This window comes from Capsicum annuum, chromosome 11 (assembly GCF_002878395.1).
Source record: "Capsicum annuum cultivar UCD-10X-F1 chromosome 11, UCD10Xv1.1, whole genome shotgun sequence".
In the NCBI taxonomy this organism is placed as follows: domain Eukaryota; kingdom Viridiplantae; phylum Streptophyta; class Magnoliopsida; order Solanales; family Solanaceae; genus Capsicum; species Capsicum annuum.
This window is the reverse complement of record NC_061121.1, coordinates 485,410-503,977: the sequence shown is the minus strand read 5'-3', so window position 1 is coordinate 503,977 and position 18,568 is coordinate 485,410. Positions and strand designations below refer to the sequence as shown.

Genomic DNA, 18,568 nt, shown 5'->3' with positions numbered 1-18,568 from the left:
AACAATCAAAAAATGAGCAATGATCAACTAATAGAGGTTGCATACAGAGGTCTAAAAGGTAAGAGATTTCTAGTTGTGATAGATGATATTTGGAGTACTCAGGATTGGGACCAAATGCGAAGAATATTTCCAAATGACAACAACAAAAGTCGAATTCTATTGACTACTCGCCTCAACTATGTAGCTGATTATGCAAGTCCTGATTCTCCTCCTCATGGTATGTCTTTTCTTAGTTTAGATGATAGTTGGAATCTATTTACTGGAAGACTGTTCAAGACAGATCCATGCCCTCCACAACTAATAAAAATAGGGAAGCATATCATACAACAATGTCGAGGACTACCTCTCTCGATTGTTGTCATTGCTGGACTTCTTTGCAAGATGGACCCGACCCATAGTAATTGGAAGAAAGTTGAGGAAAATATGAACTCATTCTTTGGTACGGTTTCTGAACAGTGCCAATCAATTCTTTCGTTGAGCTACAGTTACTTGCCCCAACATTTGAAGCCTTGTTTTCTCTATGTTGTAGGTTTTCCTGAAGATATAGAGATTAGTGTTTCGAAGTTGATTAAGCTATGGATTGCTGAGCTATTCGTAAAGGGAAGAAGCAATAAAAGGTTAGAAGTGGTGGCGGAGGAGTACTTAGATGAGTTAATTGATAGAAGTCTAATTTTGGCTGGTACACGAAAGCCTGCTGGAAGGATGAAAACTTGCAAAATTCACGATCTTCTTCGACAATTGTGCATAAGAGAAGCTCAATTTGAGAATTTTATGCATGTACTGAATGATAATGACTACACTTTCTCAGAAGGCATAAATATTTATCCACGGAGAGTGATGCTTTCACTTGTTACACATTGGAAGCATTTATATGTTCCTAAGCATTGGAGTGGTATTACAACTAATACAATCCACAGCTTGATTTTTACAGGCAATTCTTTTCAAGTATATCTAATGCCACAATTTGTTTCACAGTTCAAACTGCTTAAGGTGTTGGATGTATTTTCAATCAATTCCAATTTCTCTTGGGTGATATCTAAACTTGTACATTTGAGATATGTTGCTGCAAATATTGACGGAGCTCCTTCACTAGCTAAACTGTGGAATTTACAGACCTTAATTCTTCGTAATTCTACAAGGAGAGATTTGCATCTCCCACTAGAGATGTGGACAATGTCGGAGATAAGACATTTAGATATCGGAAGGAATATACATTTGTCCGATCCTCTTGAGGCAGAAAGTCATCGAGAACAACCTTTGTTTCTCAATAACTTGCAGACTCTTGCCCTTAGTTTCTCTCCTTTTTTGGCAGAAATCCTAAGAAGAACTCCCAATCTAAGAAAGCTAAAGATTGTAGATATTAAGCATGACGATATGCTTGTTGTTCGCGATTCTCTAATTCTTTTACAGGCAACGGAACTGGAGACACTAGCCATACAAACACTTCAAATTCCGATCACTCTCTCAAGCGATATTTTCCCAACTAATCTCAAGCAGTTGAGGTTAGCTTGGACTCGTAACCTGTGGGAAGATATGGCTGTGCTGGCTAATTTACGCAATCTTGAGATGCTCAAAATATATTATGCATTCGATGGAACAGAATGGAGACCAACTGAAGACGTTGTGTTTCACAAATTAAAATATCTGCAAATTATAATTGGAGAGCTGGAAAGGTGGACAGCAGTAAATGATAACTTTCCAATGCTTGAGAAACTAATCCTATATGGGCTGTTTCAGCTGGAAGAGATTCCTCAGGATATCGGAGAAATAACGACACTAAAATTAATCCAGATAGAAAAATGCAGCTCTACAGCCGTCAGCAGTGCAAAGAAGATTCAAGAAGAGCAAGAAAGCTGGGGAAATTACGAGCTTCAAGTTCGAATCATAGGTATGTTCAAATTCCATCTTCGTTTTAATAGCGAGTTCTTAATTAATATGTCCATGTGGTGTTCACTATCTTCTTTCAACGCTTGTTTACTTTAACCTATATATAATACATATTAGAAGAACAGTTTTGTAAAAAAAAAGGGTTGGACGATGGAACTGTAAACAATATATTTAGTGCTAACAAAATTTTCTCATATGGTTTTAATGCAGAGACAGGATGATCACAACACCTCCTGCTTTTCTGAAAGTAGGAAAATCTGTTGGTCTTCGGAATCTTTAATCCTAACAACAATTCTGGGGAGGTGAGAGGTTCAAGACGTGGAAACAACCTCTCGCAGAAATGCATGGTAAGGCTGCATGCAATAAACCCTTGTGATAAGGCTCTTCCCGGAACCCCATGCATAGCGGGAGCTTTAGTGCATCGAGCATCCCTTTATTCAGATTTGTATTCAAGGTTATAGTACCAGACCCCTAATATGTCTAAATATTTTTTTCTTATATCTATTTGTCTATTTAGGAAATAAATGTTTAACATAGAATAACAATTATTGGTCCTGAAAGTAACTCCTTTGTATTTATGTTGAGAGACCTGATTTCACCAATAAAACAAACTATCCATTCACCAATCTGAAAAATAGCTAAACCAACAATCCTTAACCATATATATATATATGTATTCAGGCCTATTTCTACTGTACTTTTTCTCTTAACAAACTTCAAAAAAAAATAAAAACAATTATCAATTGGAATGTCAACAAAAGACATAAAAGCAATAGAAGAAGGAAATGGTCCAGGTTATACACAACATGCTAATGAAGAAGATTCAGGCCTTTGCACTTCACCTAATGTTGTCATTATCATTCAAAAGGTCTGTAAATTACTATGTATATCTTACTCATTGCGACGAAAACAAAAAAAAATCTTAAATACATACAATTTTGTTCTTGTTATAGGTGATAGCGGAGGCGATTGGTACGTACTTCTTGATATTTGTAGGATGTGGTGCAGTAGCAGTGAATAAAACATATGGTTCAGTAACATTTCCAGGAATATGTGTAGCATGGGGTTTAATTGTTATGGTGATGGTTTATTCTGTTGGTCACATTTCTGGTGCACATTTCAATCCTGCTGTTACTATTGCCTTTGCCATTTTTAGGCATTTCCCCTTTAAACAGGTTTGTTTCATTCATTCATCTTTCCCTCCCTTATTATATATAGATCATCACGCGACGTGTCTAATGAGGTGTAATGGGATACTGACGATGATTCATATAGTCGATCTTAACTGACTTGGTACTACATCATAGATTTTATTGTCGTGGTACTTTTTTCGTTAATGGGGTATTTGGCTAAGTGTATAGGCTCGGCAAACTAGCTTTATGAGCATTTCTTTGGCTTATTTACACGTCTGAGAAACACAAAAGTACTTGTCAGCCAAAAATCATAAGTTGGTCATTAATAACTTACAAGCATTTTTGGTTTGACCAAACTTTTTACTTGTTTTATCAATAATATCGTTTGCAATCTCCGAAATACCCTCCTAAAACGGTCTTTTCTTTTTAACTATTCTCCAATTGTATTTCTGTCATTCGTTCTTCACAAAACCAAAAACAACCTTTAGCGGCAATAAATATGCATTTTAACAAAGAGCGCTAAAATTTTTACCGGCATTAGTTGATTGTCATTGCATCCAATATCGCTATAGGCTTTAGGGACATTTATAAAGAGAGTTAAAATGTAATTGTCACTAGTAAATGCCTCTAAAAAAATATATTTAGCGGTAATTAAGCTATTGCCGTTAAGTTATTGTCCGTAAAGATCATTTTGAGGTAGTGTTTTTATATAATTTTTTTTTTAGATTATCTTTATAACAAAAAGTCTCAAGGATATTTTCGTTATTTTACGCACACTTTTACCAAATCGTAACCTCTTATTAGCTTGAGCACTTGTATCCAGACACGTATCTATTTATAAAATCAGTTTCAACACATGCACGTAAAAATATTTTGCAGCACTTGATGCTTATCAACTACTTTTAATCATCTAACACAAATAGGCTCTAAATTTTGTTTGTTGCATCTAATGAAGGTACCATTATACATAATAGCACAACTGATTGGGTCAATTCTTGGAAGTGGAACTTTGTATCTGTTGTTTGATTTGAAAACACAGGCATTTTTTGGAACAACACCAGTTGGATCAAATGTTCAATCTTTGATTCTTGAATTCATCATTTCTTACCTACTGATGTTTGTCATTTCTGGTGTTGCCACTGACAATAGATCAGTAAGTAAATTTTCTTACTACTTTATAAATATTACTGTATGTTTGTCTCAGTATATATTTTAAATTTTGATATTTTAGTTTTGAACAGATTGGAGAGCTTGCAGGAATTGCTATTGGAATGACAATACTCCTAAATGTTCTAATTGCAGGGTAATTCCAACTATTTGCTTCTCCTAAAAGAATTTTCTTTCACATTATGTTATATATATATATATATATACACACACACACTACGACTTTGTGTGATCAATAAGTTACAGGTTCGAGCTGTGAAATCAGCTATAGATATGTCAAATCCCCTCGGGATGCCATCCTTCCCGTACGTACTCTGCATGAGCATGGAATACTTACCGGACCGCCCTTTTCTATCTATCTATTTTTAACCTGGCAGAAACATTCATTTATCAGGTATAAGTTGTACCAAGACATGATATAAGAGTAAGTCGATAGGCAATACCACCTACAAGAGTAGTGATATAATGAGATTCTACCCCCTTAATTAGTGATTTCGAATTCGAGAGCTTTGAGATAAAGAGAAATTCTTGCTTCGCATGAATTTGAATTAATCGAGCCAGTGAATTTTACATAAGCAAAAAAAAAAAGAAGAGTACTAAACCAATACAAATATGTTTTCTCCCATCCTACCCCACACTCCAGGAGGATTGATAGTGCTTCCACTTCCCCTCCAGCATGACTCGAACCGTCAAACTAACCAAGTTCAAAATTGTTTGCAGGCCAGTATCAGGAGCATCAATGAATCCAGCAAGGAGTATTGGGCCAGCAATAGTGATGCATCAATATAGTGGGCTTTGGGTTTACATAGTTGGGCCTATATTGGGTACTATAGCTGGTGCTTTCACTTATAACCTTATTAGATTTACAGAAAAACCACTTAGAGAACTCACTAAAAGTTCAACATTCCTCAAAAGTATGTCAAGAAGCCATGCTTAATTAAAAATTTGGTTAATTAATTAGTTTTTTTTTTCTCTGAGCCCAGTGGCTTAACATAAAATAAAGCCACTAGTGGCTTGATAAGAAAAATAAAATTTATCACTTTAGTAAATTCAGTGAAGTAGTGACAATTTTGAAGTGTTATTATTATGCGAAGTTGTTTTTTTGTATAGTCGTCTGCCACTGAAATAGTACTAAATTCTCTTTTGTGCATTATTTTTCTTTACTTATTTATTTACTTTCTTTTTTAAAGTTAGGGGAACATATGTTTATTATAGTCCATACATTTGACGATGACGTACGAAAGGAATGGAGAAAAACTCGTGATTATTGAAGAGAAAAAACTCTTATTTTATGATATATTTCAAGAGCGAATCGTTTCAACTTTTTCTTCGTTCTCTTGAATTCATTCAAATTAAGAATTGTTACGTTGTGAATTTCATTATTTTCCAGCTATCAACCTCCCTCCATCGAAGGTTCTTTTTATAAATTTCAAAAAGTTAGTTTTTGTTGTAACATGAAATTTAATCTCAGCATTCTCGATCGACATCATAAAAAGCTCTATATAGTTTACAAAAAAAAAAAAGATAATAAGTAAACAGTTGTGTAGCTTTTGTCTCTGAATATGATCATGTTCCACGAAGTTCATGCATATTTCAGATGGAGTTAAAACACATGGAGTCACATGATTTTTGTTTAACTTTCACATGCATGACCCCCATATATCTTCTCACCCTTAAATTAAAAATTGAAATGACTTTCTATCTCCTCTTTCATATAAGACTTCCCAAAAACGAAAATACCTCACCCTTTAATTTTTAGGATTTGGTCTAATTAAATACCTGAATAGACGATAAATTATTTTTGTTAGTTACTTTTAATTCTTATTTTTAAGTTATACATATCAATCTCAATCAGAATATGCTTGCACTTTTATCGCTTATTGAGTCTGATGTGTATTATAAGGTTATATATATAAATATTTAATTTATTTACGTAATGATCGACCCCTTAAAGCAAAAAAATAATAATCAAACTTTGAATATATATATATATATATATATATATATATATATATATATAATATTTAATAAAAATATTTTATCATGTGTTCATATATTAAGCCAAAAAAAAAAAACTATGAACCAAGTCAAGCACTCATGTGTCTCCATCCATGCAATTTCCATGCACCGACGTGAAAAGTCCACTTACATTTAATTTTTATTTGAGATAATATTGGCAGCTAACACATGGTCTCTTTTTTTCCTTTTTACAACTTTATGTTTCCATTTAATTTTTTTTTTTGGTGTGTGTGTGTTCTTTTCTATTTTTCCATAGGAAAATGATGTATTCACCAAAATTGTGGAGGATTTTTTGGACTCTAGTAAGTCAGGACACAAGGTCACATGGGGGTGGGGCTAATTTCCTAAACCATTTTATTTATTTAAAACTTATTATATGGTTTCATTTATTATTTTATTTTCTTGTAGATGTTTCCCTTCTCCTTCTTGAAACTGCTTTTTATTTTTGTTAATATTATCTCTTCATTTTTCAGTCATTTCAAAAAACTTATCTTTTGGTTCACAAGAACAAATGTATTCTTAGAGTGGACAATTGATTATAGTTTTAATGCAGAGAATAATATGACTATGATATATATGTCTTTTTACATGGTACGTTTGGTCCATTATTTTGCAGCAAATAAACATTTGGGAATTATGGCCAATTCAAGGGTTGATTTTATTGCAACTTAGAAGGCTCAAACCTTGCAAATTAAATAGTTAAATAGCATAATCAGCATCTTCATTATGATATTAGTGTCGAAATTAAAAAAAAATGATATATTCCACATTTACATCATATATACAAATTTTAAAAATTAACCAACCTATATAGGATAATATTCCGACAGAAGGATCGGTAGACTTTCTTTAAACAAAAGTAATTTCGTTCCTGGTTAAATTCCACTTGCTATAATTTAATTATTTTTTTGAAAATTATTATGTAATAAATGAGGTCAAGCATAACACATTTTAAAAGAGATTATTTTTAATAATACTTTTGCAATTGAGGATTAGACGACATCCTTTGTATTTCCTAAAATTTCTTAACACAAGACTACAAAAAGCAAGAAACCAAAAAGCAAAAAAAAAAAAAAAAGAAATCAAGGCAAATACATATCTTGTATATTTATTCAAATTTAATTTTTTCTTTTTTTTTATATATATAATTCCAAATGTCTAAAAAAAATTAGGAGACAGCTATGCCAACTATATATATACCCCTCTAATTATGTCACTCGTTTATTTCTTATCCATAAAATGAAAAAAACCGTTTTTATTGACCCTTTTTGTTTTCCTATTTATTTTTTCAGCTTTTTATTAGCTTGGGGCAACTAAAAATGGAGAATTGAGCTTTCATAATTCAACTTTTAAAAGTTTTTTTCCTAGATAATATACCATGGGCAAAATTATTTGGCACGAGGAAGACTTGTAGTTTAGTTTGTTTTTGAAAATTAATTTCTCTTAATATAAATAGAGTGGATTAAAAAAAAAATCTCAATTGACTTGAAATCCAAATTCCGCGCCACATTTTGTATTTAATTATGGACCACATCGTAGAGGTAGACTAGCGAATGACAACAACATATTGATCAGTATAGTCTCGCATAAGTAAGATCTAAAAAAGGTAGAATATATACACAAAACTTATGTCTTACTTTTTTTTGGAGACAAATCACTATAGAGAGACTTTTCTTATATACTATCAGATCCAATTTTGAACAAGTTAAAATTGATTATATATGAATGTTTCACTTCGTGTGATTTTAATTTAAGCATGTTAGTACGTACATATATATTCATAAATTTTTGATGTATACACATATAACTTGTGAAAATAAATGTACCTCCACAACGTGCATGCATGTCTGTTCTATTGAGACAAGCTAAGCACATGCATGTACACACTTCAATAAAAACTATCTATGATGAATGTAATAATAATAATAATCCAATTTGTTTTGTCTTCTTTTAGATCTTGTTCTTTGTGTGATCACACAATAACAAAATAATATGATGTTTGGGCTAAATATAACAAAATGATGATGCTTGAAACAAACCAAAATAAATAGTGTTTGTTTTTAGATTTTACAAATATATATATATATATATATATATATATATATATATATATCAGTTTATAAAATAATGATGCAATCTATACTTTGGAAATAGAACTTGACTAAAAGTTTCTTTTTAGAAAGATTGAACTTTAGTTTAATAGTCTTCATTTAGGGAGCATAGTAGTAGAATATAAGAGAATTAATGTATATGTGAAATAATATGTCTAACTCTTCTATTTGAATTATTTTAATTACTCAATTAGATCTTGTCTTAAGTGGCCATTCACTAAATACATACAAGCATATTATTTGTAGTTATTTGTAGGGCTTACAAGCATATATGTGATATAGTTATTTGTAGGGCTTACAAGCATATTAATCTAGCTAGTGCTGTTTAATTAATTTTAATGACTAGTATATTTGATCTCTCTTGACATAAGTGACTTCCATTCACTAAATACATAGTTATTTGGGAATAATTGGCAAAGAAGAACGTTTGCAAAATTATTTTGTCAAATACCCACTTAATTCTTTTTGATTTATTTTTTAGGTTTAGGATATAAAAAGTGGAAAAAGTGGGGCCCACACGTGGGTCAAGAGACCAATTCATCATTTATACAACTTTACAAATTTAATATAATACACCTAACCCCCTTCACTTATTCCAATATCCAAAAAAAAAAAAAAACGCTCTCTCTCTCCTCTTCAAATCCCAACTCCCGCTTTCAAACAACTTCTCCCAAAAACGTCATTTTCGTACGTTCTTCGTCTGCAGCTGCTAAGGGGGCGTTGTTGCTTCACAAGGTTAGTTAAAATCGATTTTTGATCATTTCTAGATCCATTTAAATGGTTTTTCTTTTTGCTAATCGATTGGTAGTGATGTAGGATTTTTTTTTTTTCAAATTTGGTGTTTTGATTTAATCGTATTTTTTTTTAGCAACAAAGTGTTGAATGGTGGTATAATTGTTGTTTGAAGAGTTATTTTGACATTTTGATTTGAACAGCGTCCTGTTTCTGTCCGTAGACCTGCGGTCTATTCGTGGACCCGTGGTCTATGAAATGAGAATGCCCTAGATATATTTCAATTTTCAGACGTATGAAATTCTTTTAAAACATGATTGCTGAAATAGTGAAAATTGAAATATTAATAGCTAATTAGTTTGATTAGGTGCACTAGTTTCATTTTTAGCAATTATTGTGTTTTGATATTTTACATCTTCGATTTTGGTTCAATTATTGTATGTTTGTGTAGTGAACTGTTTAATGGTGGGGTGTTTGTTAATTTATTTTTATTTTTATTTTTTTTTAGGGGGGGTGGGGGGGTTCATTTGATCATTGAGTTATTTTTGTTGATAGACTTGTGGTCTATGAACTGAAAATGAGAGATTTATTTTTTAGGTGTAGACTGTGTTGAAAATGGGTAGAAAAAATGTTATTCCTAAACAGAAAGACGATACCATTGGTAGTAGTAGAAAAAGAAGAGCTGCGGCAGTTGAAAAAGTGTCAAAAAGAAAGAAAATTGAAGAGTTGGTGTCCGAATCAGATTCAGAGTTAAAGGAGATAAGCGACTACGTCGATTCTAGTGAAGATATTACTAAGCGGAGTGTCAGTGGTGACAGTGAAGAGTGCGAGAGAAGTGGGAGTAATAGTGATGATGGGGATAATGATTCGTTGTCCGTGCCATATCTTTCAAGGTGCATTTTCGTGGAGCGGTATGATCTTCGAACGATAATTGACGAGGTCGGATCTTTTTCGAAAAAGATATCGGTCAGATCAAGAATAGCTACTTATCGAGAATTTAAGCAAATTCTTGTCGACCAAGAATTGAAGAAAAGATTCAAGCGGTCCTGTTTTGGACACCTGAGAAACCTGCCGGAACATCTCAAGTTCAATGGGCAGTTGGTCCATTATTTGTTGTTGCGACGCGTTAAGAACGATAAGATGCGTCATGAGATGCGGTTCTGCGTTAACAACAAGCCTGCCTGTTTTGGTTTGAAAGAGTTTTGTTTGATCACGGGGCTGAACTGCTCATCATACCCCAGTGAATCAAAAATGAAAAAGGTGTTAGCAAAGGGGGACAATTTTTATTTTAAGGTGACAAAAAATAAAAACATCACGGCGGCCAACTTGTTACACCTGATCAGAGGGAATAAGCTGAACGAGGACCAGAAGTTCAAGTTTTGTCTACTGTGGTTCTTGCACACCATGTTGCTTGCGAAAGATTCGATGAAGGTTGTCGACACAAAACTGATTAGAATGGTTGACTCTTTGAGTTTCTTCGAGAAGTATTCATGGAGGAAAGAGACATTTCAACTGACCATGGACTATCTGGAGAAGAAAAGTGACCTGAAGAAGCAGAAGGGAGTATTTGATGAGAAGCAAAAGGCATCCTATGCTCTATTCGAATTTCCCTGGGCATTCATGGTATCTACCATAAACCCTTTAGTGCGTTTATCGTAGATTATCATTTTATTTATACTATGTCATAGACTCAGTTATTTTTTTCACTGTTGTACTGCTTACAGATTTGGATCTATGAGGTCTTTCCTCATCTTGGAGAATTTGCTGGAAAATCAATGGATGAGCCCCTTACCCATCCCCCGCATCCTCAGATGGCACACTTCAAAAAGTGACAAGATAATCGAAGGCGACCCATTCAAGTATAAAGGAAAAGTTACCGAGGTATGAACTTATTTTCTACAATGCAATAATAGTACCGTTTTATCGAATGTTATGTAATTGTTAATTGATATTTGGTAGAACATCCACCCGTACATCATCCCTACTGTTCGTGAGACGAAGATGGATTACATGATTACGTTTGAGTCATATACGGACGAGGTGAAGAATAACATCCTCGATGGCTTGAAGAAAGAGTTAGAAGGGGTGACTGTCCTCACTTCAAATGAGGACAGTGATGATGACGGAGATTTGGGTAGTAACCCCGTTGGAGTACGCATTGGTGATGATGATTCTCCGAGCACCTCCAAAGATGCAGTGGGAACCTCATTCCCCGGGGATCTTCATAAGCGTGTGGCTGCGCTCGAGGAAGCGGTGTTGGATATTGCTGCCTATATCAAAGAGAAAAGAATGAAGAAAAAGGAAAATGATGAGGTAACTTCACTCATTAATTGATGTTGTTAATGAATATTCAGCTTTAAATATCAGTAACACTTTATAATATTATGAAATAGTGCATGTGCATGAATCGGAGAGGAATGAAGAAGGAGAAAAAAAGAGCAAAATGGATGAGTTGGCCGTTGTTGTGGCAGAAGAGGAAAAAGAAGAAAAGAAGGATGGTGAAGAAGATAAGAGCCAAGAAGAAGATGGAAAAGTAGCAGCAGCAGCAGCAGCAGCAGAAGAAGAAGAAGAAGAAGAAGAAGAAGAAGCGGCAGCAGATGAACAAGGAGGCGCGGAAAAAGGAAAAACTGTTGAAGAAGAAGATGACAAAGCTGACAAAGAAGAAGTTGAGCAAGAAGTAGCAGGTGAACGAAAAGAAGAAGCTGAGGAAGAAACAGCTACTAAAGTTGAGGAAGAAACAGCTGCTGCAGGTGAAGTAAGAAAAGAAGGTGTGGAAGAAAAGGAAACTGAAGAAGCAACAGTTGATGCACATGCTGAAAAAAAAGAAGGTGAGAATGAAGAAGCAGCTGCAATTATTGAGAAAAAAGAAGTTGAAGCTGTCCAAACAGATGTGATCATGGACATTGTTGATCAAATCAACAGTAACACTTGCCACTACTAGAAAAAAGGAGAAAATCGACCATCAAAATCGACCACGTGTGGTCGATTTTTTCCAAAAACCGATCACAAAACCGACCAAAATATGTGGTCGGAAAACCTATGTTGGCTTTTTAAAAACCAACCACAAGTGATCGGTTTTTTTAAAAAAAAATAATTTAAATTCATTATTATTTTATTAAAATAGAAAAAATGATTTTAAGAATTAAAAAATTCAAAATAAACCGACCACTGGTCGGTTTTATTTTAAAATTAAATAATTAATTTTATAAAAATCAACCACAAGTGGTCAGTTTATAAAAAAAATTAAAAAAATAAATAAAAACCGGCCACTTGTGGTCGGTTTTATAAATATTTTTTAATTAATTTTTTTTAAAAAAGCTACCACATGTGGTTGGTTTTTTTGATAATTTTGTAAAAATAAAATCAAATTTTTTTTAAAAAGCTACCACATGTGGTCGATTTTTTTGATAATTTGTAAATAAAATATTGAAAATTTTAAAAAAAGCTACCACATGTGGTCGGTTTATTTGATAATTTTGTAAAAAAAAATATTGAAATTTTTTAAAATACAAAAATTAAAAATCAAATTATTTACAATATAGCCGACCACAATCATTTACAAACATTGATTATTATCTACAATACATCCCACCAATTATTTAATATACAATCAACCAATCACCATAAGAATACAAACATTATTTACAAAATTTATCGAGGTTCCAAATCCAAACTATAAAACATACAAAATACTAAAAACGACAATTCATTATCCGCAACTTCATTCTCAGCCTCATCCATTCTATTATCGATATTTCGTTGATATATCCAGCTATAATCAGATTTCATCTACACAATCAATCAAATTCAAGTGATTAGTTCAAGTCACAAAAGTTCACATTTCAAATACCTACACCTAAACATTTTTAAGTAACTAATTCACTTCACAAGTTACTAAACTAAACTTAATTCAAAATGAAAAAAACGTACCTACACTTAAAAACATTTTGAAGTCACAAATTTACTTCTCAAGTGACCACACTTTACTAAAATCAAAACGCAAGTTCACATTTCAAGTACCTAAATTCAAAACAAAAGTCACTATTCCACCTTTCCAGTAACTACACTTAAACATTTACGACTCACTAATGCAATTCTCAAGTGACTACACTCACTTCTCAAGTGACCACACTTAACTAAATTCAATACACAAATCAACATTTCAACTACCTACACTTAAACATTTTCAAGTACTTATTCACTTCTCAAATGACCACACTTAACTAAATTCAAAACACAAGTCCACCTTTCAAGTAACTACACTTAAAATATTTTCAACTATCTAATGCACTTCTCAAGTGACCACACTTAATTATATTCAAAACACAAGTTCATAATTCAAGTAACTACATCTAAACATTCCAAGTCACTAATTCACTTCACAAGTGACCAAACTTAACTAAATTGAAAACACAAGTCTACGTTTCAAGTATCTACACTTGTGCAATTTCAAGTCACTAACTCACTTCTCAAGTGACCACACTTAACTATATTCAAAACACAAGTTCATAATTCAAGTAACTACATCTAAACATTCCAAGTGACTATTCACTTCACAAATGACCAAACTTAACTAAATTCAAAACACAAGTCCATGTTTCAAGTACCTACACTTATGCATTTTCAAGTCACCAACTCACTTCTCAAGTGACCACACTTAACTAAATTCAAAACACAAGTCCACATTTCAACAAGCTACACTTAAACATTTTCAAGTACTTATTCACTTCTCAAGTGACCACACTTAACTAAATTCAAAATACAAGTCCACATTTCAAGTACCTTAAAACAAAAAAAAATTCCTTTAAAATCCCTACACTTAACCATTTTCAAGTCATGTACTAGCATTTGAAGTCACTACACTTAACTATTTTCAATTAACTAATTCACATTTTCAAGTCAGTATACTTAGCCATTTTCAAGTCACTAGTACACATTTCAAGTCACTACACTAACTATTTTTAAATAGTTATTTCAGAATAGTTCCAATCAGATCCCTAGATGGAATTGTTCTTGCTCAAGCTTTTCTAAATCCCCAATCATATCTCTATTTCAATCAACTTAGAACCTGTCTTATTTTCAAAACTAGAAATTTAACATTTTAAAGAATTTTACCCATAAATATTCCGTGAATGACTTGATAGTCTTTTTTTTTTCTTTTTTAAAGTAACAATATATAGAATTTAAAATAAAATTATAATAACATAACACATGGCTACAATTTTGTATAATCCTTGTCAATCAAAAAAGATAATTTGAACGATTAGGCAAGTGGTAGAAAAAATAATAAAAGTTGTATGTTGCTTTGTGCCCTAAACTGGTGGTCCAGGAACCAATTAACTAAAATCAACTAATAACACCAAAAAAATCAATTTACAACTATTCATAATTAGTCCCAGACTTCATACCTACACCTCCTTTCTAGTTAGAATTTTGTTCTCCTTTCTAGTACTGTCGATAAGGAGCAGACACAGTCAAATACCTTACTAGTTTAATTTATATATGAACTACGTCAAAACATACACACATATAACAATTTCAAAAATACAAAAAGAAATCCCCAATAATACAATAAAATTGGAGAATTCTCATGCATAACAGCATAGATAATTAATCAAACTAAAGCACACAAGATTTTATCAACATACTTAATCAAATTAACTTCTAATCACATAAATCTGTCACGTTAGGAGAGAAAAAATAAAATATGGAATCAAACCTAGGATGGGTTCTTGAGAACCCATCGTTTTATGGCAAAGCGATGGCTGTTTCGGCGGTGGAGGACGGCGCTAGTTCGCTGGTTTCGTTGGAGAGGACGGCGCCGGAGGAGGGATGATGAACAAGGAGAAGGAGGACGCGAGGGGGACGGCGCCAGTGTTAGGCGTTGATGGCAGCGGCTGGTTCCGTCGGAGGGGCGAACGGAGGGAGGCAGTGTTGCTACCATCGTTGGTGGCAGAGCGGCGACGGGGAGGGGGATCGGAGAGAGTTGGCGGCGGAAGAGGTTTTGAGAGAGAAAGAGAAGGTAGAGAGAGTGGTGGTGGAAGCTTATGAAATGAATTTAGGGTTAGGGTTTTGGTTTATTTGTTTTTTTAAAAGGAATGAATGCTTCTTTCGATCTCAGTCGTTAGTTCATCTTTGATCAACGGCTGTGATTAAAGGCTGAGATTTTGATTAAAAATTGAATAAAAAATTCTGAATTGAGTCCCAATTTTGGCTACAATTGTAATAGACCAAGTGATTAGGTTAAAATTGACATGACTGAATGTCAATTGGCTGAATATGTAATAGATTGAATAAAATAGTCTAAGATTGTAAGAAATTGAATAAAAGTGAATAAATTGGATAAAGTAATTATAATTGGTTGTCATTGAAATAACAATAGATATAATATAATAAGGATAATAATAAAAAATAATAATAAATAATAAATAACAAATAATAATAATAATAAATAAATAAATAAATAAACAAATAGTACTAAATAATAAAAAACTAGGCAATGTAGAAAAACAATGTGAGTGTGCACAATTACGTGAAAAGGTAATTTATTAATAAAATCATGTAAAATGTCATATTTGATTTAAAAAATTATAAAAAATGATGCTAAAAGATAAAAATAATTTATGCATTATGAATGTGACATGTTAGAAATCTGTTTGATGCAAGAAAAATGTTCAAAAATACTAATATTTAAAAAATTAATAATTTTGTTAAAATAACAACCTAAATGTAGTATCGGGAGGTCAAAATTGGGTGTCAACGTGGAGGGTACAGTGTACGCAGACCTTCTCGAAAACCTATTCAAACTTGAAGATTCTTTTGTATGTTTTGTAAAAATATTTTGTATGTTTTTTAAATCACGAATGTGACACGTCAATATATGTTTGATACAAGAATAATGTGTCAAAAATATTAATAGTTGAAGTTAATAATTTTTACAAAACAACAACCTAAAAGGAGTATCTAGCGGTCAAAATTGATCAGATAAATTAATAATATACAACGTATTTCACATATAACCAGATGAATTATTGTTTGATTATCTTATGTCATTAATATACCTTCACTATATAATATGTATATACCTATACATACACACGCATATACACACCATCAACTATATCAAGTTCTAAATATGTATTATATATATCACATACATACACGAGTATATGATCCAATAATATAATACGACGTATTTCATATACATACTTTGATGAGTTATCAATTAATTTGATTAGAGTTATCGATTAATTTGATTAGCTTACATTAATATAACGTCAACGTACAGTATATATTATTACTTCTGTTGTTTCAAATCAAGGTATTCAATATGTTTGGATAGATTATAATAGTCTTTGACTACATCGTTCATCAATCAATCACTACATCATATATATATAGAGAGAGATACTTATATATGAACTCTTGAATGCGTACTATATACATCGCATCCACAGGTATATTACATTATAATAGAACGCGCTCATTATATTCTGATGAATTATCGGTTATATATATATATATATATATATATATATACGAACTCTTGAATGCGTACTATATATATCACATCCACAAGTATATTACCTTATAATAGAACACGTTCATTATATTCTGATGAATTATCGTTTATATATTACATTATTAAATATGAATGGAATAGTAACATAATATCATTATCTCAACGGTATGACATATATATATATATATATATATATATATATATACACACACACACACACACAAGTATTCATTATACAAAGATTATGCATGTTTAACGTCATTTACCTTCTATAAGAAGGAAAATATTTATTTTATATATTGAAACATAAGTAAAAGATAAAGATTATGTTTAACGTAATTTGTTTATTTTACTTGAATTATTTTTTTAGTGTAATTTTGTCACAAAATTTAAGAATTATTGAATTTTATTATTATCATGCTGGTTATCGATTACGTGTGATCATTGAAATTTTAAAAAATTAGATATATATTACATTATATATATGATTATTTTTAATGAAAATAATATATATATTTGATTACAAATATATAATTAGGTGTTACTAAAAAATATTTACTTTTTTTTTAGTTCAAAAACCAACCACAAGTGGTCGGTTTTTTGAAAAATAAATTAAAAAAATAAAATTAAAAACCGACCACAGGTGGTCGGTTTTTAAAATATTTTTTAATTAAATTTTAAAACAAAACCGACTATAAGTGGTCAATTTTTTAATAATAAATTTTAAAAAGTATTTTTAAAAACCTACCACAAGTGGTCGGTTTTTTTAAATATTTTTTAATGGAATTTTTTAAAAAAATCGACTTGTGGTCGGTTTTTTTTAATAATAAATTTAAAAAGTATTTTTAAAAACCTACCACAAGTGGTCGGTTTATTTAAATATTTTTTAATTAAATTTTTTAAAAAAATCGACCACTTGTGGTCGTTTTTTTTTTAAAATAAATTTAAAAAGTATTTTTAAAAACCGACCATAAGTGGTCGATTTTTATAAATATTTTTTAATTATATTTTTTAAAAAAACTGACCACAATTGGTCGGTTTCATTCTTTTTTTTTAATATTTTTTTGTTAAATAAATAATTATAATTAGTAAAATTATTGTAATAATTATTTTGATTTTTTAAAATATAAAACCGACTACTTGTGGTCGTTTTTTAAAAAAAATTAATTTTTTTTTTTTTTGAAAAACGACCACACACCGACCACGTGTGGTCGATTTTACCGATTTTTTTAGTAGTGTGTGTTGATGAGGAACTTAGGGAAAGAGACATCTAAATGCTAAGATGTTTAATTTGTTGTTAAATGATGAGTTGTTAGGATATGGCAGTTTTTTTTTTATTTCACAAATATAAAGTTTGAAGGATCTGGTGGTAAGATATGACAATTATTCTTTTATTTTATGAAACTTGTTATGATTCTGAGCTGAATCTGTTTCTATCAAACTGATTTGTGGCATGGAATTTGAATATACAGCGTGTGGTCATAGTTGGTACATTGTATGCTTGATATCATAGAATGCATACTTAATATTCCATATACCGTATGCATAGTCTATCATTACCCTGCTGGTCGAATTTAAGTTGACGTGTTGTTTAATCGACTATGGTTCTATCAAAAATAGTATTTAACATTGTACAAAAGTAGAACTATTATTATTTATTCAATATCACTACATCCATGTTACACTTTTCCAAAGAACGAATACTAGCATTATAGCACATAACATCATTTTTAGGACATTCTCTCTTTCTTAGGCCAAAATCAATTTTTGTTTTAGTTGATCCCTCTCTATTTGGGTGTCATGTAGCAATAGTTTAAAGTGATCCCTCTGTTCTTCGGCTTCTTTGAAAAAAGTCATGAGAAAATCTTTATTTTCTTCGCATTGTTGGAGCCTTTGTAGTAGATTAAATTTTGCCAAGCCTTGAAAATTTGATGTCTCGAGTCCCGAAATAAACGTTGATAGACTGGATGGAAGTGATAGCTCATCAAGCCATTTGA

At 31.6% G+C, this 18,568-nt stretch overlaps 2 protein-coding genes and 1 long non-coding RNA gene across 4 annotated transcripts; 2 read left to right on the top strand and 1 right to left on the bottom strand.

The window, feature by feature from the left end:
- Window positions 1-2,233, top strand: LOC107856449 (putative late blight resistance protein homolog R1B-16; the record flags this gene model as incomplete). Its single annotated transcript, XM_016701460.2, is given in 3 exon segments — window positions 1-439; window positions 530-1,888; window positions 2,098-2,233. Coding segments are annotated over 3 exon segments (1,809 nt in total), but the record flags the coding sequence as incomplete, so codon positions are not given.
- LOC107856450 (probable aquaporin NIP-type) lies at window positions 2,097-5,337 on the top strand. Of its 2 annotated transcripts, none has more exons than XM_047399275.1 (5): window positions 2,097-2,234; window positions 2,841-3,062; window positions 3,976-4,173; window positions 4,262-4,323; window positions 4,908-5,337. In XM_047399275.1, the coding sequence occupies exons 1-5, from the start codon at window positions 2,232-2,234 to the stop codon at window positions 5,122-5,124; spliced, it is 702 nt and encodes a 233-aa protein (XP_047255231.1). In that variant the 5' UTR covers window positions 2,097-2,231; the 3' UTR covers window positions 5,125-5,337. The 2 variants fall into 2 exon arrangements, with proteins under 2 accessions (XP_047255231.1, XP_016556947.1); XM_016701461.2 differs by lacking the exon at window positions 2,097-2,234 and adding an exon at window positions 2,250-2,755.
- A 7,219-nt stretch (window positions 5,338-12,556) lies between these two features.
- LOC107856438 lies at window positions 12,557-15,224 on the bottom strand. Its single transcript, XR_001670556.2, has 2 exons — window positions 14,769-15,224; window positions 12,557-12,838 (listed from the first exon to the last, which is right to left on the bottom strand). It is a non-coding gene; the product is annotated as an uncharacterized LOC107856438 (long non-coding RNA).
- Between the last annotated feature and the right edge of the window lie 3,344 nt (window positions 15,225-18,568).

Bases quoted from the DNA above. Each gene is read 5' to 3' on its own strand.
- LOC107856450 (XM_016701461.2), top strand. From the start codon at position 2,636: ATGTCAACAAAAGACATAAAAGCAATAGAAGAAGGAAATGGTCCAGGT. The intron at 3,063-3,975 runs GTTTGTTTCATT...CATCTAATGAAG, and splicing joins GGCATTTCCCCTTTAAACAG to GTACCATTATACATAATAGC. The intron at 4,174-4,261 runs GTAAGTAAATTT...AGTTTTGAACAG, and splicing joins TTGCCACTGACAATAGATCA to ATTGGAGAGCTTGCAGGAAT.